At 43.6% G+C, this 23,832-nt stretch overlaps 1 protein-coding gene across 5 annotated transcripts in view; it reads left to right on the top strand.

Annotated features, from left to right (window-relative positions):
• pcloa (piccolo presynaptic cytomatrix protein a) overlaps positions 1-23,832 on the top strand; it is a 543,385-nt gene that overhangs the window by 377,728 nt on the left and 141,825 nt on the right. For 4 of the 5 annotated variants that reach the window (XM_038811991.1, XM_038811990.1, XM_038811987.1 and 1 more), the window contains 2 exons: positions 5,892-6,022; positions 11,991-12,017. In XM_038811991.1, the coding sequence (XP_038667919.1) occupies positions 5,892-6,022; positions 11,991-12,017 (158 nt within the window). The remainder of the gene's footprint in view (positions 1-5,891; positions 6,023-11,990; positions 12,018-23,832) is intronic. The other variant, XM_038811988.1, reaches the window with a different exon arrangement.

Here is a 23,832-nt window from a genome sequence, read left to right on the forward strand (position 1 = left end):
ACTAACAAAATTTGGTGGGGGCGGTGAAGGGCTCAAGAGATTTGAAATACAAAGAGACAGGCCAAGGTAATGGGACAGTGTAGCAATGTTGGTAACACAGCAGAGTGGGACAAAACTTAACTGTGATTGTGTATCATTGAGTAAGGTCCATGCCGCGAATACAGGTAAAACATTACAGTACGGCCTCTTTATTTGAAGCATCCACCATAAAATCGATGAACTAATGGCACAAATAGAGGTAAGTAGTTCAGATTTAATCACTATGACAGAGACATGGGGTGGAATTCTCCGACCCCCCGGGGGTCGCCCCCGCCATGGCCTGAATTCTCCGCCACCCGGGAATCGGCGGGGGCGGGAATCGCGCCGCGCCGGTCGGCGGGCCCCCGCGGCGCTTCTCCGGCCTGCGATGGGCCTAAGTCACGCCGCTGTCAGGCCTCTCCCGCCGACGTGGTTTAAATCACCTCTGGTGCCGGCGGGACCAGGTGGCACGAGTGGGGCCCGGGGTCCTGGGGGGTGATCTGACCCCGGGGGGTGCCCCCACGGTGGCCTGGCTTGCGATCGGGGCCCACCGACTGGCGGGCAGGCCTATGCCGTGGGGGCACTCTTTTTCTTCTGCCGCTGCCATGGCCTCCTCCATGGCGGAGGCAGAAGAGACCCCCTCCACTGCACATGCGCAGGGGTGACATCAGCAGCCGCTGACGCTCCGGCGCATGCGCGGACTCACGCCGACCGGCGAAGGCCTTTCGGCCAGCTGTGGCGCCAGCTGGCGGGGCGGCAAAGGCCATTCTTCATGTAGACTAGGACAATCAAATTTGCAAAGGTGGTCAGGAAGATGAATGTTTCTATGATAGTGTTCAGGACCATTACATAATGGAGTGGACTAGGGAAACGTTATTAAATCTAGTACTGTGAATTCTGTGTTAAAATTGAAATTGCCATGCTCTAATCACAAACAATAACTTATATTTTAAAATTAAATTACATAGATATATAGGAAGAATTGATTAAGTTTAATCAGGTAAATAGACTAAAAGGTATGGCCATAAATAAACAGTGGAAAACGTTTAAAGAAACAATTCACATGTTCAACAAAAATATATTCCATTAAAAAAAATCCAATCTTATATTTTATGAAGAAAGTCCCATCTGTGACTTAATTTGGAAGTTAAAGATGTATTAGATTAAAAGGAGGTGGAATGTAATATCGAAAAGAACAAGTCGCAAAACTGAGGATTGGGAGTGTTTTTTTAGAAACCAACATAGGGTCACCAAAAAGTTAAAAAGGGAAAAACAGAATATGTGAAGTAGCCAGGATTATAAAAACAGCTTAGTGCTTGAAGAGATTAGCTAAAGGAATTGTTGGTCCTTTAAAAGCAGAGACAAGAGAAATTATCATGGAGAATTAGGAAAATTATGGAGACATTGGACAAATATTTTGTGTCCATCGTCACTGTCGAGGGGATGAGTTGCACAACAGAAATAAAGGGTAACCTCAAGAGCTAAAAATAAAATAAAAATCATTAATATCAGCAGAGAAAAATTATTGGAGTGTTGTTGGAGAATATAAAATTAGGGGTCACTATTTAAAAATAAATGGTGCTCAATTCAGACACAGATGAGGAGATTTATTTTCTCTCAGAGGGTCGTGAATCTTGGAAATCACTTCCTCAAAAGGCAATGCAAGTACAGTTTGAATATTTTACGGCAGAGGTCGATAACAAGGGGGTGAAATGTTATCTGGGGCAGGTGGGAATGTGGAGTGGAGGTTATATTCAGATCAGACATGATCTTATTGACTAGCGGGGGAGGCTCGAGGGCAAGAGTGGCCACTCCTGCTACTAATCTGTTTGAGGTGAACTCAGAACCTGCCTCTTTGCCCTACTCGTGATGGAAATCACAGCATGCGGCTTAGATCTGCCTTTGGACAGTGAACAGAAGAAGATACTCGTCTTGGAGGCAATACAATAAAGTTCACGAAACTGACTTCAGGGGTGAGGGGCTGTCCTATGATGGGAGGCTGTTATTTGGGTCTATATTCTCTGGAGTTTAGAAAAATGAGAGGCAATCTCACTGAAATGTGCAAGGTTTTAAAAGGGACTTGATAGGGTAGATACCGATAGATTATTTCCGTTGGTCAAAGAACAAAGAACAAAGAAAAGTACAGCACAGGTCAGGGAATCTAAAACTCTGGGGCACTTTCTTAGGATAAGAGGAGAATAGTTTAGGACTGAGATGAAGAGAAATTAATTACCTCAAATGGTTGGGAACCTTTGGAATTCTTGTTCATGATCCATCATTTAATATATTGAAAGCTGAGACAGACAGATTTTTGAACTACCAGGGAATCAATGGATATGGAGAGTAAAGAGGACAGAGGAGGTGAAGGCCAAGATCCGCCATGATCATATTGAACGGGACAGCAGGTTGAATGGGCTGAATGGTCTACTCCTGCTCCTATTTCTTATGTTCTTTTGTTAATTATAGATCAGTTTTGAAGGTTTTTCTGAAGTACATGGCAATGATTGAAGCAATATTATGTATATTATTAAACTTTGTTGTTTAGAATAATCCTACAATAAATGTTTACAATGTAATTTGTGCTACCATCAAAAGTTACACATAATTAACACCAAATGACAATATGATTTATATTCCTTTACATTCTATCCCTCCCTCCTTCATTTTCGCTGCAATATCCTTTAGTGAAAAATACAATTGAGATCATAATAATCACCAATTATTTTATTCCTTCCCGACAAGTGTCAACAGCTTTTTGATGAATGGAGTAAATACAATGATTTGTTGATTGTGAAACTGTTATGACCCCCTACAGGGACAGACTTTGTACACCATCCGATTCACCTCCTGCACTCTGAGCTACTCGGGTGACTGGGAGGCGGAGGTTCCTCCCAAATGGAGGAATTCGCCACAGGATATAAACCCCGATCTGGGAGCAGGTCGGGCAAGGTGACCATTTGGGGAGTGGGGAGGAGTGATTGTTGTCTCCAGTGTGAGACTGAAGAGAGTTGTACCCTGGCAGCCTGGTCTCTTGTGGAGCCTGGCCTCTGTCCACACACTGCTGGTGAGGATAAAGTGGAGGTGCCATAAGCGGCGTGCTGCAAACTCAGACCAATTTTCAAATACTCAGCAGGCCTCTCTCCAGGTGTCAGGCATGGCGTGCAGGTAACCTCAAACCTGTGGACAGCGACTTGGACGTTTGGGCCCAGTACCTCGAAAGACTTCAACTTGTTTTCGCCAGTAACGAGTGACAGACAGTCACCTTACTGACTGCCATTGATGAACCAACTTATGCAATAATCAGGAACTTGACTTACCCGGACAGGCCGGATGGATTGGCGTTCGCCACGCTGATCGCCCAGGTGGGCCGTCACCTGAATCCTCAGCACACGAATGGAATTACATGGTCCACCTGGTATCAACAATGGGGATTGATACCATTCCAGGTATCAATTTAGTAAACCTCCTCTGAGCCGCCTCCAACACATTTACATTCTTCCTTAAATAAAGAGACAAAGGGCAGAATTCAGCCACCCCGCTGCTTCAGGTGCAAATTTGGGAATGCTGAGTGAAAAGCGGGAGAGGTCCAAATCAAGATTTGCAACGGCCATGAACCCCATTTTGCGATTCATCTGCTCCCGATGGAGAGTTCCGGATCCTCATAGCTAATGCCCTCTGTACCAGGCAACACCCTGGTAAATCTCTTCTGTACCCTCTCTAAAGCCTCCATATCCTTCTGGTAGTGTGGCGACCAGAATTGAACACAATACTCCAAGTGTGGCCCAACTAAGGTTCTATACAGCTGCAACATGACTTGCCACTTTTTATACTCAATGCCCAGCCAATGAAGGCAAGCATGCCGTATGCCTTCTTGACTACCTTCGCCACCTGTATTGCCCCTTTCAGTGACCTGTTGACCTGGTATAATGAGGCCCATGCTGCCACCCATGCTGTGATTGAATATTGGGTTTGTCCCCAGGCTGCACATCCTGGACGTTGGAGACAGACTGCTGCTTTCTCCGTCCTGTGGCCTGTTACCTTTGATGAGCTTGGCGGACGTCCTCTGGAGGGTCTGGAGACAGAGGGCCTCGGCCAACGTACTGGTATCACAGCCGTCACTGATCTATCCGCTGTCCTTGAGATGCGCCAGTGTCAGGAATGGGGGCATCAGAAGAACAGGAGACTACTGTAGTTTCTTTGTTGGGAGGCCAAAGGTTAGGATCCAGCGCTTCCCCCTCCATGATGGTACCCATGGGGCCTTGGGTGATTTCATGGGTTGGAGGGGCAGCTGGAACGAGCTTCAGAAGCCTCTGAGTCATCTGGCTCTGTCAGTCCTGGAGGCTCCCATTGTCTGCACTATGGTGTTGGAACCCTCAACGATGGTCCTCAAGTGACAGGACCACTCTCTGCATTCATGCCGCACAAATGCCAACAATGACAATCTCCACAAGCGATAATCCAACCATCTCCCCTTAATATCCAATTACATTGCCAGCACTAAATATCCCCCTATCAACATCTTAGGGTTACCATTGGCTAGAAACTGAACGGGACTAGCCATATAAGGCAGGATTTTCCTTCGACGGGATCCTCCGCTTCTCCGGCAGTGTACTCACGCCCATGGATTTCCCGATGGCGTGGTGTGGCCACAATGGGAAACTCCATTGGCCGGCTGCCGGAATGGAGGCTCCTTCTGCCAGCGGGGGCACAGTGCATCAGAAAACAGGTCTGGCAGGACGGAGAATCCCGCCCATAAATACTGTGGCTGCAATAGCAGGTCAGAGGTTTGGAATTCTGTGGTGGATAACTCGCCTCCTGACTCCCAAAGCCTGTTCACTATCTTCAAGGTCCAAGTCAGGGTGTGATAGACTATTCCCCATTGATCTGGATGAATGCAGTTTCACCAACACTAAAAGAGCTCAGCACCTTGCAGGGCAAAACATTTATTGATTGGCACTCCTGTGATTGAACATTGGGTTTGAACGAACAGTGGCAGCTATGTGTACCATCTACAAGATGCATTGCAGCAACTCACCAAGGTTCCTTCAGCAACACCCTCCAAATCCATAATCTCTACCACCTGGAAGGAGAAGAATAGCAGATGCATGGAAACATCACCATCTCTTAGCCACACACCAGCCACACACCATCGTGACGTGGAACTACATCACCGTTCCATCACTGTTACTGGTTCAAAATCCTGGAACACACTGCCGAACAGCAGGAAGGGTGTACCTACATGAAAATGAAATTAAATGAAATGAAAATCGCTTATTGTCACGAGTAGGCTTCAATGAAGTTACTGTGAAAAGCCCCTAGTCGCCACATTCCGGCGCCTGTCCGGGGAGGCTGGTACGGGAATCGAACCGTGCTGCTGGCCTGCTTTAAAAGCCGATTTAGCTGAGTGAGCTAAACATCACAGCGGTTCAAGAAACAGCACATTTCTCAAGGGCAATAAATGCTAGTCAAAACAACAAAGGCCACATCCCAAGAACAAATTCATGTTTCAAATTTATCATAAGGTGAGAATAGATACAAGTGTACCCAGAACATTTTTCGGTCATCCAATTTTCAGAACTGGCATCTTTTCAATGCTGTATTGTACCTTATATATTGTTGTAAAATTGTAAAATGCATTTGACATACAATTCTCTATTGAGTTTATCTCTTTTGCAAACTGTTGAAGGTTTATGGAAATAAGCAATTAGATATGGCAACAGAGATGTAGAAGAAGAATAAAATGAATAATCTGACAGATTGATTAATAATTTACTGCATTTTGCAACTTGAAAGGGTATTAGAAAATAAAAGCAGCAAAAATTAGATAGTAACTCCTATTTCTTAATGTCACTTAGAATCCTTTTTTCCCTTAGTTACAAATGAACTATGACAAGCACATTGGAAATCTCATTGTTCATGTTCTACAAGCCCGGAACCTTGCTCCAAGAGACAACAATGGTTACTCAGACCCGTTTGTTAAAGTTTATCTTCTTCCAGGCAGAGGGTAAGGAAAGTGTCTCATGAACTATATTGTCTTTGTGGAATAAAACATGGCTTTCCTGGTGCACTTATTAATAGACTTAGGGCTGATATTAGATGATTTTCCCCTCCCAACCCCCCACAACCCCCCATTGTACAATGTAGAATTGCAGGTAAAGAAGGTCTGTGGAGATTCTAGCCTTTTCCAGATAAATTATTTGCAGAATGTAAGAGCTACCAAGATGCTAGAGTTCATTTGAAATCTTAGTAATCTTGACAACACTATAAAGTTTTTTTAATTGACCCCAGAAGCTAACGCTTAGCCAATGAATTCATGGTTGTGGGTTTGCACCTTGTTAAAACCTTGTAAAGGATTATGGCGTAAAATATGTTCAGTGGTTTGAAATTTACCTGAAGACAGGAATTCAAACTGTGGTGGAGGCAATGAGGTCACTTCATCAGTTACCATGAACTCCACAAAATAATTTAGCGAATTTGAATTTATAATTGTAGAATGTGGCGAACAGTCAAAGAGAAGGAAAAGAGGTTTTCCCAATGACAAAAATTCATTAGCCATTATAAAAATCAACTTTGTATCTTTGAAATCAAGAAAGTATTTTATAGGTAATTCTTACATTCTTCTGTTTTAATAATACACTTTAAGTCTCTAAAATTGTTGATTAAATTAATTAAGAATGATTTAATATCATCTAACCAAAATGAGAGAAGCAACAAAAATATTTTGCATCCATACAATAGAATCCAATTTTCACTTGTGTCAATGGTAACTAAGTGGGTTAAAACACACCTTTCATTTCTAATCCATCCTCTTTTCTACCTGTGCCTCTGTCAGGAATGTGGGCAATTTCAATCCAGTTTAAGGAATGTGCATACAACCATAGGAATTTGAAACAAGAGTAGGCCATTCGGCCCCTCAAGCCTGCCCTGTCCTTTGATAAGTTCATGGCCAATCTGATTGTGCCCTCAACTCAACTTTCCCATCTACCACATACGCTTTGACTTCCTTGTCAGTCAAGAATTTAACAGCCTTAGAAATCTTCAATGATCCTGCCTCAATTAGTCTCTGGGGAAGAAATAGTGGTGTTCAACAGGAAAATAGGTTATTTGTTTAAATTAGCTGTGTCCAACAGGAATGTGTGGGACGATAAATAGAACATAATGTTCTTGGTGCAGAAAAGATTGGATTAATGTACATCTTTGGAATTAAGCAGTGAGAAAATCAATATGGCCCAGGATATATGGAAGTAATTGTTGCAAATACTACCTGTCAATCAGATGAAAATGCTTAAATTTGCCATAACATCTTTCTCAATAGAAGATACAAAGCTAGTTTTTCCTGACCCTTACCCTGGAAATGCAAACTAATATTTTCATGAAAACATTACCTTTTAAATTATTGATCGATGTCACAAAATGTTTGAATAAAGGCTGTTATTGACTAAAAATGGAACATGGTAGCATTTGTGATTTAAGCAGGTAAGTGATCTGAAAGATAAGGAAAATCGTTTCTGTACGCATTGAGGAATGTGTTTTCCTCCATTCACTAATTTTAATAAAAAGCCAGACAGCAGTGTTTATTGTTGCCCACCTTTCGTAAAAAGGAAGCACAACTTCAACTGTGTGTGGCAAAACATCATCAATATATAATCAGGCCAATACATGCATATTCGACTGGTTATATTGAGAGTAAAATTAGACACCAAAATTATTAGAAGAAAAATAAGAGCAAAAATATCTACCATTGAACTATTAGTGTTCCCAATTAATTGTCTTTTTCACAAAGGAATTCAAAAAGATGCAGGCTAACTGGATCATTCTCCCCAAATCAACAAAAAGCAGATAATCTGCTTCTGTCCAATTGGATTGAAATGAGTAGCTACTAAATAAAGAGCCAATGTTAGATTAAAATCCAGCAAATAATTTGACAAGCTGTTACTATTTGATGCAAACAGACCAATCCCCATGTCTCATCTCACTATGGTTACTGGTGTGAGATGGACCAATTTATCAAAATGGCAAAGCAAGTTCCCATTGAAGTGGTTGAAGCCACGTTCATTAAGGCCATAAAGCCATAATCAACCTATTGAATGGCAGAACATGTTTGATGGGCTGAATGGCCTACTCCTGTTCCTATGTTCCTAAATTCAAAGAAGAGTACTGATCCTAACTTGTCATTCCTGCCATTGCTTTTATACATGTGCTGAGCAACCTGACCCTAAATAAACCATTTAGTGAAGAAATAAACTTTTAGTCGTATGTCTTTGTCTGGTGATATTTGTTAATATTTTATGGGTTCATGTGCTGATGCCCTAGTGTCAGTCATCTAAAGGGGTTCCAATCTTAATACTTGGTTTGTACAACTTTCTTCAGATTTGCATTTGATGTGGTCTAATTCTGAATAAATGTTTTAAATCAAAGTTTATTGTTCAATATGAGCTGTCGTGATAACTTCAGCAGCCCAATGGAAGCAATCAGGATTATTGGGACTGTGTACCCCTGGGGTAAGATGGCCTCAGGGGAGGCTGTGAAGTGAGGGACAGTTGTTGTTAGAGCAATGTCTCGGCATGAAGTGTTCCTTTATTTGAAAATACACAAAAAGAATTAATGAATTGTCCCCTGCAGCAAAAACATTGAAAGAGAACCAACGTGTTGGATCTTATGTTCACAGAGTTCCCTGAAGGAACCATTCCAATGTGTTCCAGGAGAAATTAGTGCTTTGGGCCAAATTAAATCTTGATCCTGAGCTACCAAAACTTGAGCAATCAATAATATACCTCAAAAATATTTATTGTCCTCTGCAAATTTTCTGGCATGTGGCTGTATGTTGGAGAGGGCTGGAGAAGTTACAAAGAATTTTATAGGACAGAAACAGACCTTTGATGCAGCAATAATTTTGTGCCTCAAACTCCATACCATGAATATGGAGACGCTTTGCTGTGACTATTCAGTTTAACAATCAAAATAAAGATAATTGTCAGAGAACAGGGGAAGGTAGCTGGCCCAAAAATTAAGTGTACACTGAACGAAAAATCATTTGGGCGCAATTCAGCAGCCTCACCGTGCCTGATTTGGTGTCAGGAGGAGACCTTTGAATCTCACGCAAGGCCTGTAATGAGATTCACGATGCCCGAAGCGTCTCACGAGATTCAACGGAATCTCGACGTGTGTCACAAACTGGATCTCGCTGGGAGAGACCTCAGCTCGCATATTTAAATGAGCCGACTAATATGTTCTCACCCAATTCACCCGGGGCGCGGGATTCACCGGCCTCGCCAGCAAGGACTCAGCTAGGCGCAGTTTCGTATTGGTTCGCAAAGTCGTGAACCAGTTGTGATGGCATCTCGGGTAGGGAGGGGGGTCTTGCTTGAGTGTTGGGGCCTGCGGGTAGTCAGGGTAGAGCAGGGTGATACGCTGGCACTCCCCCGGCACCTTGCCATGCCAGCCTAGCACCATGGCACTGCCAGGGTGCCCATGTGGCACTGCCAGGGTGTCAGGTTGCTATGCCAGGAGTTAGGCCTGGAGAACATTGCCCGTAAGATGTGGAGTGAGGGAGGGCCTGGGGACTCCAGAAGAGGTACGTTGGATGAAGTGGGGGGGGGGGGGGGGGGGGGGTCCTGAGGCCGCAGTGGGGTGCAAAGGGGATCGAAAGATCAGGGCTGCTTTTAAAAATGGCCTCCCGATCCACGAATAGCCTTCCTGCACTGGCGAGCTGAGGTTGTCAGTACAGGAAATGACTTGAAGAGTGGCCTTGACAGGGAGTTCCTCTCCGAGGCAAAACGCCATCGAATAGCGGGGTCTCTCTTGGTGCTGCAGACACCGGGAAACACTCGCTATACATGGCGTTAGGCGGACATTAACTTGAGTCCGCTGAATCAGGCCTTACTTTTTGTAACCAATGCTGCCACTGTCCATCCCATTCAACCACATGCCTGGAGCTCTTGCTGAATGAAGATGGAACTCAAAAATACCCGAATGTTTCCACTCTGCTGCTTTCCATATGTTGGATTTAAAGCAAAATACTGTGGATGCTGGAAATTAGAAAAAAAAAATTGAATGTTCCAGCAAATCTCAGCAGGTCTGGCAGCATAAGACCATCAGACACAGGAGCAGAATTAGGCCACTTGGCCCATCCAGTCTGCTTCGCTATTCAAGCATGGCTGATATTTTCTCATCCCCATTCTCCTGCCTTCTTCCTATAACCCCTGATCCCCTTATTAATCAAGAACCTATCTATCTCTGTCTTAAAGACACTCAGTGAATTGGCCTCCACAGCCTTCTGCGGCAAAGAGTTCCACAGATTCACCACCCACTGGCTGAAGAAATTCCTCATCATCTCTGTTTTGAAGGATCAACCCTTCAATCTGAGTCTGTGACCTCGGGTTCTAGTCTTTCCTACAGGTGAAAACATCCTCTCCACGTCCACTCTATCCAGGCCTCGCAGTATCCTATAAGTTTCGATAAGATTCCCCCCTCATCCTGCTAAACTCCAATGAGTACAGACCCAGAATCCTCAGCCGTTTCTCGTACAACAAGTTGTTCATGCCAGGGATCATTCTTGTGAACCTCCTTTGAGCCCTTTCCAAGGCCAGCACATCCTTCCTTAGATACGGGGCCCAAAACTGCCCACAATACTCCAAATGGGTCTCGAACCAGGACTCCTATGTCCCTTTGTGTTTCTGATTTACGAAGCCTTTTCCCATTTAGAAAATAGTTTATGGCAGCGATTTAGCAGAAATTAATCTCAGTGCCATGCCAAGCCCATTTAGCGGGGTGTTTCCCATGAGGCAGTGTCGAGAATGACCCTATTATTGAATGGGACTCTACTTCATTTCTGGGCCTCGTCAAGGAAGGTCTCGCCGAGTCGCAGTTAGTTTAATTTCCTGTACTCGTGAGAATTACCGGCCTTGTTGTGCCCCTCATCAGGCGTGGCACAGCCAGTAGATCACGGCCTATGCCTCTATTCTTCCTACCAAATTGCATAACCACACACTTTTCCACATTGTATTCCATCCACCACTTATTTTCCCACTCTGCCAGCCTGATCAGTACCTTCTGCAGCCCCCCCCACTTCCTCAACACAACCTGTCCCTCTAAAGATCCAGCATCAGTGGAGAGAGAACCAAAGAAAAGTCATATTTGACACAAAATGTCATCTCGAGACCATAAGACGTCAGAGCAGAAGTAGGCCATTCAGCCCATCGAGTCTGCTCCGCCATTCAATTAGATCATGACTGAGCCGCTATTATATTTCTCAACTACACTTTTCTGCCTTATTCCCATAATTCTTGCTTCCCTTAATTTGCCCTTCACAGATGTTGCAGAATCTACTGAGTTTTTCTAGAACATTCTGTTTTCTATTTCAGGAAATAATTTAACCAAGTCTCTATCAACAGCATTACATATTTTAAAAGTGAAAAGTCCATTTGGAATCCAACTTGAACAAAAACTTAAATAATTTTCTGAACTTCTAAGCTGTTCATTGAAACATGGATATTTGTTCTGGTCAGTGAAATTCCATAATATGGTCAAGTAAGGGCAGGATTGGACATTGTTCCGACTCTGCAAATAGCCAAGCTGTGCAAAGACACATTCTCTGGAATCTCAGCTGAGGTGGAACGAGGAGATAGAAATGTTCCTTTACTAATTCTACTAAAAACATATTTAAAAATGCTAATTTTGTTTTTGTTCTTGTCCTGTTTTATTGCATTAAATATTAATTTTAATTAGTGTTCAGAGTCTTGCATAATCCAAGAGAAGAGTAGTAACTGTTTGTTTCATGTTACATTAGCTGATTGTTTTCCTGTTCTCACCCAAGTAGCTATTTGTTCGTCCCTTCCCTTCCTATATTTTAATATGAATTAGCTCACATGCTCAGTTTTATTCTCTATCTCATGCTGATTTCTCTTTGCCTTTGTGCATTTTCTTTATTTTCTATTTGCTCTGCTCTCTCCTCAACCTTTGGTCGTTTTCAGCCAGGTTATGGTTGTCCAGAATGCAAGGTAGTGTTTGCTTTTTCCTTCTATTTGTAATTTCTGCTGAGCAGACCTTTGAGCAAAGTCACACTAACAAAGCCTGAGTGGACTGACTTTAGAGCTGCACATTTGTGGCATAACAAGCATTGTTTATTCACTCTACTAAACAATGATGCTCTTGATTATTATGTGAGACTTCAAAGTAAGAATGCACCTCTAAAGTTAGTCGCTTCCTGAGTGTAATCTGACTCTTTGTTCCAGGATAGTTATAAAGTTTTCTGCTATCATGGAAATGATGCAGTGGAATAATACCTTAGTTACCCATATTTTATGCTACTATACATTTTGGTGGGGATGGATAGAGAAACCAAAGAAATATACAGCTGTCTCTAAATGTAAGTCCATGAAAACTTGTTTGTTTCAGTCAAGCCAGACTGCAACAGAGTTTCCATCAGATCAAATTGCCTTCAGGGCTTTATGGAGAAATTTTGAACATAAATGAAGCAACGCTCAGAAAAATAAAGTTTTCCCTTCTATTGTCAACATACGGCTGTTATCGACCAATGTTATGATGCACTCTTAAATGAAGAATTCAATTTAGAAATCCTGCAAGCTGCCATAACCTGAGAATATCGCAGTGTTTTCTTCTGAAGCGCTGAACATTCTCAGAGACCATGTTGCCATCAGTTAACATACAATTTGGGTCATTAACAAAGGATAAAAAACGGAATCTTTTCTACCTGCCTGAAGCATAAATATATAAAGTTATCAAATGTGCATGTACAGTACACACCAGATGAAATCTGACAATTCATTTTGACTCTGCCCGCTCAGTTTCGAACCCTGTACAGCTGAGGTATCCAAACTAAAGCCCAGGAGCCAAATTTACTTCCCTAAACTTGCAAGTTTATTTACAAAATCAAAATAACTTGATTCTATTAGCAGCAGCCTTTTTTTTCTTTTGTCCTGTTTCAGCTCTGTGTCTGGAGATTGGGAAAAGGCCGTACTCAGGACTGGAATCTAATTGGTGGCTATGTGCTAAAGCAGACCCCAAATATTTGCTCGTACCCCATGTTGTGATATTTGTGTTTTGACCGACTGCGGCCACAGAAACAGAAAAGCTTCATTAATTTTTCTGTAAGACATTTATAGTGCATGACAATAGTAGATGAGTCAACATTTGAAATTATAGGATAACAAATGTGTGGAAGCAATTATTTGCTTTTCCAGTATCAGATTATAAATTGTGCACTTCCTGTGCAAATTGTAAACATCGTCTTTATGGTTATGATTGGATACGTATGTGATCTATATACATAAAAATGCCAGCTTTTGTGTTGTGTGTACTGTGAATCCATATTAAAGAACAGAACCTAAACCGGGAAAATCAATGTGGTGAAATTAATGAAAGGCGAGGTATTTGAATTTTTTTCTTGGACACCGTGACCTTAAATATGTTACTTAAAAATGCATCTTCCGTGCTCCTCCATCTTCATTTGTTATTGTGTTTAATAATTTCTGAAGCAATTAAATAAAATGGAAACTACTGTCAACCAGTTATTTTAAAGTGAAAACTGCATTTCCATTGATAAGGTGTGTGACAACAAAACTGGTTAACTGGTTGTTGGGACTTTTGTGAGTGTGAAATGCGAGACAGAGATTCAAAAACTCATCTTACACCTTTTGATTTTCAAAATCAGCCTCCTGACTCCCAGTCCAACATGTACAATATTGTGAAATTAAAATCAAATCTTTCTTGGCAAATGTTTCAGTTTATCAAACATTCTGTGCATGATGGGAAAATAAAGCATCTAAATACAGTTGAATCTGAGGCATTCCCAGTTAAGAGACAATGTTCTGTTTTCTTGGCTTGCCTATTTCCTATTTTTAAAAATTGTAACTGAGCTTTAAATAATATTTAAGAAATTTAAGATTTAAGATTATTACTGAGTCAGTTTCAGTTGCCCAGCGCAATTTTAAATTATTTCTTCCATGAAACACAATTCCAAGTTTTGTTTCATTGGTTCTTTCCCAAACAGCAGTTTACTTCCAGTTAATCTCCTTGGAGGAAAAAAAGTGAATGGAATTATATCCATATACGTGGGTGACCAATCATAATCCAGTGTTATCCACACTTGAGGCAGCACAATAAAGTTCAAATTTCTCCTTGCCAGATATTTGGGACAGGATTTTGCCTTCTCAGTCAGGGTGAGCATTCCGAATCCCCACTGCCAACAGGTGGCCAATGGGCTTGATCTCTATTCAACCAAAGACAGAGGGCAGACTCTCGAAATAGCAGAGCCAATAGGAGACGATCCAGCATGGAAGTAACTGCAACCTGCCACAGTGGTATGGGAGAGAGGATGTCTCTACCTTGAGATGCACTTTCAGTATGTTCAAAAAATTCAAACTAAAAAGCTGGTCAAAGCTGAGTGGCCACCATTATGAATGGGGAGTTCCTCCATCGGACCACCTGTGTCACAACTGAAGCCAAGTAAGTGGGGAGGACTTCAAAGCCTGTCTGGAACGCTGGCTATCCAATCTGCCACTGGGAGGTTACCTCCAGGTTGCTGGTTTAGACTAATGCAAACGCCAGAGGCTAACTGGGGAATTGTAGTCAACGTCTGGTGATTGGCCTTAATTGGCCTGTTACTTCCATACAAAAATACAACTCAGGAGCAGGAGTGGGCCATTCAGTTCCTTGAGCCTGCTTCACCATTTGATAAGATCTTGCTAATCTGATTGTGGCCTCACAATGGTTTGCAGTTTATATAAATGATTTAGTGTTGAATGTGGGAAGATTGATAAGTAAGTTCATGGATGATACGAATGTTGATGGAGTGGTAAATAGTGAGGAGGATAGCCTTAGATTGCAGGAGGTTAGAGATGGGCTGGTCAGTGGCAAATGGAATTCAATCCAGAGAAGTGTGAGGTGATGCACTTGCGCAGGACAAACAAGGCAAGGAAATACATGATAAATGGCAGGACCCTGGGAAGCTCCGAGGATCATGTGTGTACATGTACACCCGTCCCTTAAGATAGCAGAGCAGGTGGATACAGTGGTTAAGAAGGCATATGGTATACTTGCCTTTATTAGCTGAGGCATAGAGTTTAAGAGCAGGGAGGTTATGCTGGAACTGTATAAAACGTTGATAAGGCCACAGCTATTGTGTACAGTTCTGGAATCCACATTATAGGAGGGATGTGATAGTACTGGAAAGGGTGCAGAGGAGATTTACCAGGATGTTGCCTGGGCTGGAGAGTGTTAGTTATGAAGAGAGATCGGATAGGCTGGGGTTGTTTTCCTTAGGGCAGAGGAGACTGAGGGGGGGGGGGAGGGGGGGGGGGGGGGCACGATTGAGATGTATGAAATTATGTGGGGTATAGATAGACAGGAAGAAACCTTTCACCTTGGTGAAGGGATCAATGACCAGGGGGCAGAGATTTAAGATGAGGGGCAGGAGTTTTAGAGAGGATGTGAGGAAAACCATTTTACCCAGAGGGTGGTGGGAGTCTGGAATGCGCTGCCTGAAAGGGGGGTGGAGGCAGAGACCCTCAGAACATTGAAGAAATATTTAGATGTGCAGTTGCAATCCCAGGGTAGGCAAGGCTATGGGCCAAGTGCTGGAAAATTGGATGAGAATATTTAGGTCGTTGTTTTTGACCAGTGTAGTTGTGATGGACCGAACGGCCTTTTCTGTGTCTTAAATGGGAGGCCTCATATTTTTAAACTGTGTCCCCTGGTTCTAGTTCCTCTCACAAATACCTGTGGATATTCAGATCCCAGCCTTGGTTACCGAGTAACCATGTCCATATAATGGTTATCACATCAAATTCAGATATTTTTCTTTGTGTTATCAATTCATTCATCTTGTTACAAATGTTGTGTGCGTTCAAGAGCTTAGAATTAGCGGGTATTCCATGTTTGATGGCCATGAACCCATAAACAAAGTGATGGAAAGCTTTTATTCATATTGAATTGGATAACTTGTCAGTGTAAATGCTACAAAATTTGTTTTCTGAGTTCATGATCTGAGGCAGAGGGGACACTGAAAAGACATGAATCACAAACTCACCCTGCAAAATAAGATCAAAAAACTGATGGATCTGTTGTTAACTCTGATTATTACAATTGTGAGCTGCATTAGCAGAGTCATGGGATTAGTCTAGTTTCACCTTCTAAGTCAGTGAAAAATAATCAATAATCAGTGATCTGAAAGGAGAATGTTCCTCGGATAATAATAATTTTTTGTTATTGTCACAAGTAGGCTTACATTAACACTGCAATGAAATTCCTTGGATAAAACTTGAAGAGAATAGTATGAAGATGAACAACAATGGGCGAGATCGTCTGGGTGTTCACGCCAACAGTATATTTCGGTCCTGCCAAGGATGTTCTATAAGGATCCTTCCTGCTTATTCCTTCATTTCCACTTTCTTTTATTTTTGCTGTTATACTATTGATCCAGAGATGATTAATGAACCTGTGTCTTTAAGGCATCTTGTATCTTTAGTTCAAGCAGAAGCCTCTGCTGGATTAACCGAGAAGCCTCTGCTGGATTAAACTGAAGCTACAGACTGACTGGCACCAGTGAAAGAGATGAAATGAAATGAAATGAAAATCGCTTATTGTCATGAGTAGGCTTCAATGAAGTTACTGTGAAAAGCCCCTAGTCGCCACATTCCAGCGCCTGTCCGGGGAGGCTGGTACGGGAATCGAACCGTGCTGCTGGCCTGCTTTAAAAGCCAGCGATTTAGCTGAGTGAGCTAAACCAGCCCCTGAGCTAAACCAGCCCCTGAGATGGGCTGGGACTCAGTTTGATTGATTTGGCTGGTGGCCAATGAATTAGTTCAAAAGGCAGTGCTGCCTGGTAACAGGTGTGATTGGATATTATCCCAGTGGAATGGTCCTCAGAGGTTTCAGTATTGATTCTGGAAGCACGGTGAACAGACCCAGATAATTATCTCCAGAAAGCCTGCTGTGAGGGCTGTCTCTCTCTCTCCAATAACCTGTGCTGTGTTCCTGGGACTACAGAGGTATGGAGACAAACCACAGACTTGAAGTAAGGTGTGATGAGAAGTAAGGGGCTTCTCCAGGAATGTTGTGAGTACCATATTTCTAAACTACAGAAAACCTGAATGAATGAATCTACAGTGAAGCTAGTGCAGCCTGCAACAAAGACTTTAAACTACATGCTTGCTGTGAAGAGGAGTGTGCTAAGAATCATCATCTGAAAAAAAGACCCTTTCTTCCTTGCTCTTACAATTCATTACCGTTTTCCACCCCTCTGCGTTTATCTATCTGGTCTGTAGAGGCTGGGTGTCAAATTAAAGTGGGAGTTACGTATTAGTCAATAGTTAACCAACTGTATCTGCTGCATATTTCATTATAGTTCTTGTTATTAATAAACAGTAATTATGTTTAAATTTACAAACCTGGTGACTGGGGCAGCACGGTAGCATTGTGGATAGCACAATTGCTTCACAGCTCCAGGTTCCCAGGTTCGATTCCCGGCTTGGGTCATTGTCTGTGCAGAGTTTGCACATCCTCCCCGTGTATGCTTGGGTTTCCTCCGGGTGCTCCGGTTTCCTCCCACAGTCCAAAAATGTGCAGGTTAGGTGGATTGGCAGTGATAAATTGCCCTTAGTGTCCAAAATTGCCCTTAGTGTTGGGTGGGGTTACTGGGTTATGGGGATAGGGTGGAGGTGTTGACCTTGGGTAGGGTGCTCTTTCCAGGAGCCGGTGCAGACTCGATGGGCTGAATGGCCTCCTTCTGCACTGTAAATTCTATGATAATCTATGACTGTAATTATTGGGCAGGCAAGGGCCAAAAACGTTCAGTATTTTTAAAAGAATTATTGGTTAATTGACTTGTGTTGTGACTCCAGGTCAAGTGGTACCAGAATTGACCATGCACTTGCCCAGGGTGTGCTACAGTACCCCACCATGGATTTCCAAGCCGTGTGGGATGGATTCAATGGGGTCCTGCTGCTGGCCAATAGTGGGATGCCTCCCAACACCAGAAATGCTGCGGGGAAGCCAGATAATTTTTCCCAATGCCTCCAGTGTTGTGTAGCTTACAGGAAGCAGAGAGTAGGGATAAACGGGTCATGTTTTGGGTTGACAAGCTGTAACTAGTGGACTGTCACAGAGATCAGTGCAGGGACCCCAACTATTCACAATTTAACTCACTGATATGGATGAAGGGACAGAATTTTAGGGTTCAGGTTGCTAAATTTGCTGATGCCACAAAGTTAGTCGGAGAGTAAGGTGTGAAGAGGACATAAGAGTCTGAATTGGGTTATAGGTAGGTTAAATGTGTGGACACAAACTTGGCAAATGGAGAAGAATTTGGGAAAAATGTGAACTTCTGCACTTTGGCAGGAGTAATAGAACAACAAAATATTATTTAAATGAAGAAAGGTTGCAGAAAGCTGAGAGCAAAGGGATCTGGGTGTCCTGGGTCGAGAATCACAAAATACTAATCTTGAGGCATAGAAAGTTATAGAAAGGCAAATGGAATGCTTTGTTTATCATAGAATTTACAGTGCAGAAGGAGGCCACTCAGCCCATCAAGTCTGCACCGGCTCTTGGAAAGAGCACCCTACCCAAGGTCAACACCTCCACCCTATCCCCATAACCCAGTAACCCCACCCAACACTAAGGGCAATTTTGGACACTAAAGGCAATTTATCATGACCAATCCACCTAACCTGCACATCTTTGGACTGTGGGAGGAAACCGGGGCACCCGGAGGAAACTCACGCACACACAGGGAGGATGTGCAGATTCCGCACACACAGGGAGGATGTGCAGATTCCGCACAGACAGTGACCCAAGTGGAATTGAACCTGGGACCCTGGAGCTGTGAAGCAATTGTGCTATCCACAATGCTACCGTTCTGCCCACGGAGAATGCAAGGAGAATGGGATAAAAGTAGGAAAGTTTTGCCACAGTTGTACAGCGATTGGTGAGACCACATCTGGGATAGAATTTGACAGGTGTGTCCAAGCTTTACCCAGAAGCGTGTTAAATAGCACATGATAATGTTGGGTGTGTATCCTAACATCATCCCGCACGCACATGATATTTTGATTGGCAAATGCAAAACCCCAACAATTATGCTGCTTGTTGGGGGTATTAAATCCCCAATTGACCAGAATTTCACGAGCCCAATTCAATTTCAAGCTCACTGCGTGGGAAGCAGGCAGGTGCACCAATCATTTTTTAACCTTTGGATTCAAGAGCAGGGTAAAAGGGGAATGTAGTAAATGCTGGATGAGAAGTTGGGAGTTTCAATGAAGGAGTTGAGGTTGAGAGGTTGTTTTCTGTGTTTGGGAACTGCACACTGTAACTCTTTCAGGATTTTAGGTTTGGTCCCCTTTATTACCCTTTGTGCATGACTCAGCTCCACCTGCATACCAGCAGGGAACATCTCCTCTGAGGAAATGCACAGCAAACATAAAGGGAAGAAGCTTACTGGTCACAGGATCTCCACTCCTGCCTGCTGTGTCTCCCAGGACTTGATGGGGGTGATTCTCCAAGTCCTGCGCGGGCCGGGAATCGGCGGCGAGGTGCGGCGAATCGGCGCCATTTGTGCCGGCGCATTTGACGCGACGCGGGTCACTGGAATCGACGGGGCTGCCAATTCTCCGGCCTGGATGGGCTGAGCGGCCGCTCCAACACGACAGAGTACCGCCGGCACCGTTCACCCCGGTCGCTGCCAGCTGGAACTCTGCGGGAACGCTCACTCACTGGGGGGGCCTCCGATGGTGCCTGGCCCGTGATCGAGGCCCACCGCTCGGCGGGCTGGCCTCTCTGTCAGCGGGCCTCCTTTCCTCCACCGGCAATGTTATAGCCCTGCGCCATTGTTGTGCGGGGCAGCCTAGGGGAGGACGGCCACTGCGCATATGCTAGTTGGTGCCTGCCCAACTGCGCATGCACGGGACCCAAGGCGCTGCGTCTTCTATGCGGCATTGGGTCTCTGATGCCGCGCCGAGGCCCCGCCCCCACAAATCACACCACGTCCCTGCCAGCCCCACGGAACCCCAGAATAGGGGTATGGGAACGCGCGCCGACGCCGGAGTGAAACACTCCGGCTTTTACTCCAGCGTCGGCAATTAGACTCCCATTGGGAGAATCCTGCCCGCTATTCTTCAAGCAATGATGCTTCAGGTAACCTCTGAATTGAATTGAATTTGATTTACTGTTATATGTACCGAGGTGCAGTGAAAAGTATTGTTCTGCGTACAGCCCAGACAGATCGTTCCATACATGAAAAAACATAGGACACATGGTAAATACACAATGTAAATACATAGACACAGACATCGGGTGAAACATCGGGTGAAGCATACGGAGTGTAGTACTACTCAGTCGAGAGATCACTTTAAGAGGGTCATTCAGGAGTCTGATAAGAGCGGGGAAGAAGCTGTTTTTGAGTCTGTTCATGCGTGTTCTCCTGCCCAATGGAAGAAGTTGGGAGAGTGAGTAGGCCAGGTGGGAGGGGTCCTTGATTATGCTGCCTGCTTTCCCCAGGCAGTGGGAGGTGTAGATGGAGTCAATGGATGGGAGGCAGGTTTGTATGATGGACTGGGCTGTGTTCACGACTCTCCGAAGTTTCTTGCGGTCCTGGGCCGAGCAGTTGCCATACCAGCCTGTGATGCAGCCAGATAGGATGCTTTCTATGGTGCATCAGTAAATGTTGGTAAGAGTCAGTGTGGACATGCCGAATTTCCTTAGTTTCCTGAGGAAGTATAGGCGCTGTTGTGCTTTCTTGCTTGCTGTCTGTAAACGCTCTGACAGATGCCATTGGCGACAGTGCCCCATGGCTGGTTTAGCTCACTGGGCTAAATCGCTGGCTTTTAAAGCAGACCAAGCAGGCCAGCAGCACGGTTCGATTCCCGTACCAGCCTCCCCGGACAGTCGCCGGAATGTGGTGACTAGGGGCTTTTCACAATAACTTCATTGAAGTCTACTCATGACAATAAGCAATTTTCATTTTCATTCATTTTCATGAGCGCACACGCCCGCTCCTGCTGACCCCACTGCCACAGTGGCCAGAGATTATTTTATGAGGAAAATTTGGTCAGGTTGGGTTGGAGTTTAGAAGAACGTAAGATGATCTTATTAATTGCCAGGTGGGCAGCACCTTAGCACAGTGGCTAGCATAGTTGCCTCACAGCACCAGGGACCCGGGTTTGATTCCTGGCTTCGGTCACTGTCTGTGCGGAGTCTGCACGTTCTCCTCGTGTCTGCGTGGGTTTCCTCCGGGTGCTCCGGTTTCCTCCCACAGTCCAAAGATGTGCAGGTTAAGTGGATTGGCCATGATAAATTGCCCTTAGTGTTCAGGATGGTTAGGTGGGGTTCCTGGGTTATGGCGATAAAGGATTTAGGGTGGAGGTGTGGGGCTTAACTAGGGTGCTCTTTCCAAGGATCGGTGCCGATTCAATGGGCCAAATGGCCTCCTTCTGCACTGTAAATTCTATAACCCTGAGGGGACTGAGCAAGGTGGATGCCAAGAGGATGGTCCACTTGTGAGAGAATGGAGTGAATATTTTAGGTACTCCCATTGGTAGGAGTTTCCAGTCCCACCAATAACGCCCCGTAGAAAACAAATGAATGGCAGAAACCTTCAACCAGTATTTTGTAGTTGCCGTCATTGTAAAAGACACAAAAAAAATCAAGAATAATAGAAACTCACGAGGCAAAAGAAAGGGAGGAACCTAAATCAATCATGATCACGAGTGAAAAAGTACTGAGAAAATTAATAGGATTAAAGTCTGCAAATTCCCCTGTGTCTGATGGTTTTTAAAGGAAGTGGATGCATTCGTTGTAAACTTCCAAAATTCCCCAGATACTGGAAGGGCAGATTTGGCATTCATAAATATGATGCTTCGATTCAAGAAAGGAGGGAGATAGCTAACAGCTGTCATCAGGCCATTGCTAGAATCCATTATTAAAGGGGAAAACTTGTTTGAAAAAGAGTTCATTGAGGATGTAACAAGTAAGCTTCACAAAGCAGAACAAGTAGATGTGGTGTATTTGGATTTTTGAAAGACATTTGATGAGGTGCCACATACAAGGTTGCTACACAAGAGCTTATGCTGTTAGCATGATGTATTAGCATGGTGAGAAGATTGGGTAACTAACAGGTATTATGACACTCTGGACGAGCGCACGGTCAATTCGAGTCCCACTTGACCCAAAGTCATAACACAAGTGAATTAACCAAAGTCTTTGGCTCTTAGCTGTCCAATAATTACAATCACCAGGTTCATAAGTTTTAACACAATTACTGTGTATTTATAACAAGAACTATAGTGAAATCCACAGCAAATGCAACTGGTTAACTATCATCTAATTCCTAATTCCCCACGTTAACCTCCCCAATCCTCGCTACACACACAAGATACACAAACACAGAGGGGAAGACAGATTAGCAGATTGTTCTCCCCTGTAACTTCTCAATTCCTCGTTCTTTCTGCTGCTTTACACAAAGATACATCTTCAGTAATCACCAATGGATCAAAAATGATAACGGCAAAATAAAATAAAAGGGAAATAAAGGAAGAAACTGGAAGGACCCTTACACAGGAAATAGATGGCAGGAAACAGATGGCGGGTAACCCCCCGGCATGTCTTCCAGCTACAGAGCCGACTCACTATTGGCCACCAGCAGGATCTTCTGGTCCCATCAATGTCTTTGCCGTTTCCTTTGGCTAGCCCATCCCGCTGCAGGGGTCATGTTTGACAGGACTGGAAGATCCCGACAGTGGAAAGGGCCGGAGAAATGAAACCAGAGAATCGGGATCAATGCGTCATTTTCAACTTGGCAAACTAGTGGAGGTTCGATGCTGAGGCCTCAACTAGTTGCAGTTCATATTAATGACTTGGAAGAATGGACTTTGTATTCTAGCGAAATTTTCGGTCATTGAAAACATTCAAGGCTGAGTTGGACAGATTGTTAAACTACAAGGTGGTCAAGCGCTTTTGAGGACAGGTAGGAAAGTGAAATTGAGGCCACAATCAAATCAGCCATCATCTTATTGAATGTTGAGCAGGCTGAAGGGGCCATATTCCGACTGCAACCTCTGTTTCTAATGATCGTTTGCTCTTCCAATCACGGACGTGTTGTCAACTCACCTATTTTCTCGTCCCAGCTACCGTCTATGGGTAAAATTCAGTCCACAGTCATACATCTTGTGTGGGGTAATGAGGTTATTGATTCTTGGGACAGAGGATAGAAGGAAATGCAAATTTATCAGTAGAACGTTATGTGGCTTTAAAGTTATTTGTTTTAAGTGTGAAATTAAATTCTAAAAAAATATTTTAGTAGAGATCCAATAAACAAAGCATTAATTAATTAGGTTGGAAATGAATGCAGGCCAAGAACATAAATATTGATATTAACCGTTTGCTTTCACCAACCATTCAGAAATACGAATCTGAACAGAAATATTTTTGGTGAGCGTGAAAATTTATTTGGTGTAAAAATATTGAACTGCCCTGCATTCTCAGTTTTTGCCAGAAATGATGAAGAAACCCAAAATAACCTGAGTTAATCATTGCAGAATCTCAAACAGAGAAATAATTTATTAATTGATCAAAGAGCAAATTCTAGATTCATTCCAAGACAGGTACGATGTACGTGACAATTTGGGGTTGAATGTTTGAAGTGAAGAATGTCAGTCGTGATCTCATTCTATTCCAGATGGCACCAGATTTATGATTGTATTTTCATTGGTTAAGCAAAATTCAAGCCTGTTTCTTTCATGTCGATGACCATTGTGAGAGATAGAAGAGACTAAAACAATTTTATGAGACCTGTACAGTGATCAC

This window comes from Scyliorhinus canicula, chromosome 11 (genome assembly GCF_902713615.1).
Source record: "Scyliorhinus canicula chromosome 11, sScyCan1.1, whole genome shotgun sequence".
Taxonomy (NCBI): Eukaryota; Metazoa; Chordata; class Chondrichthyes; order Carcharhiniformes; family Scyliorhinidae; genus Scyliorhinus; species Scyliorhinus canicula.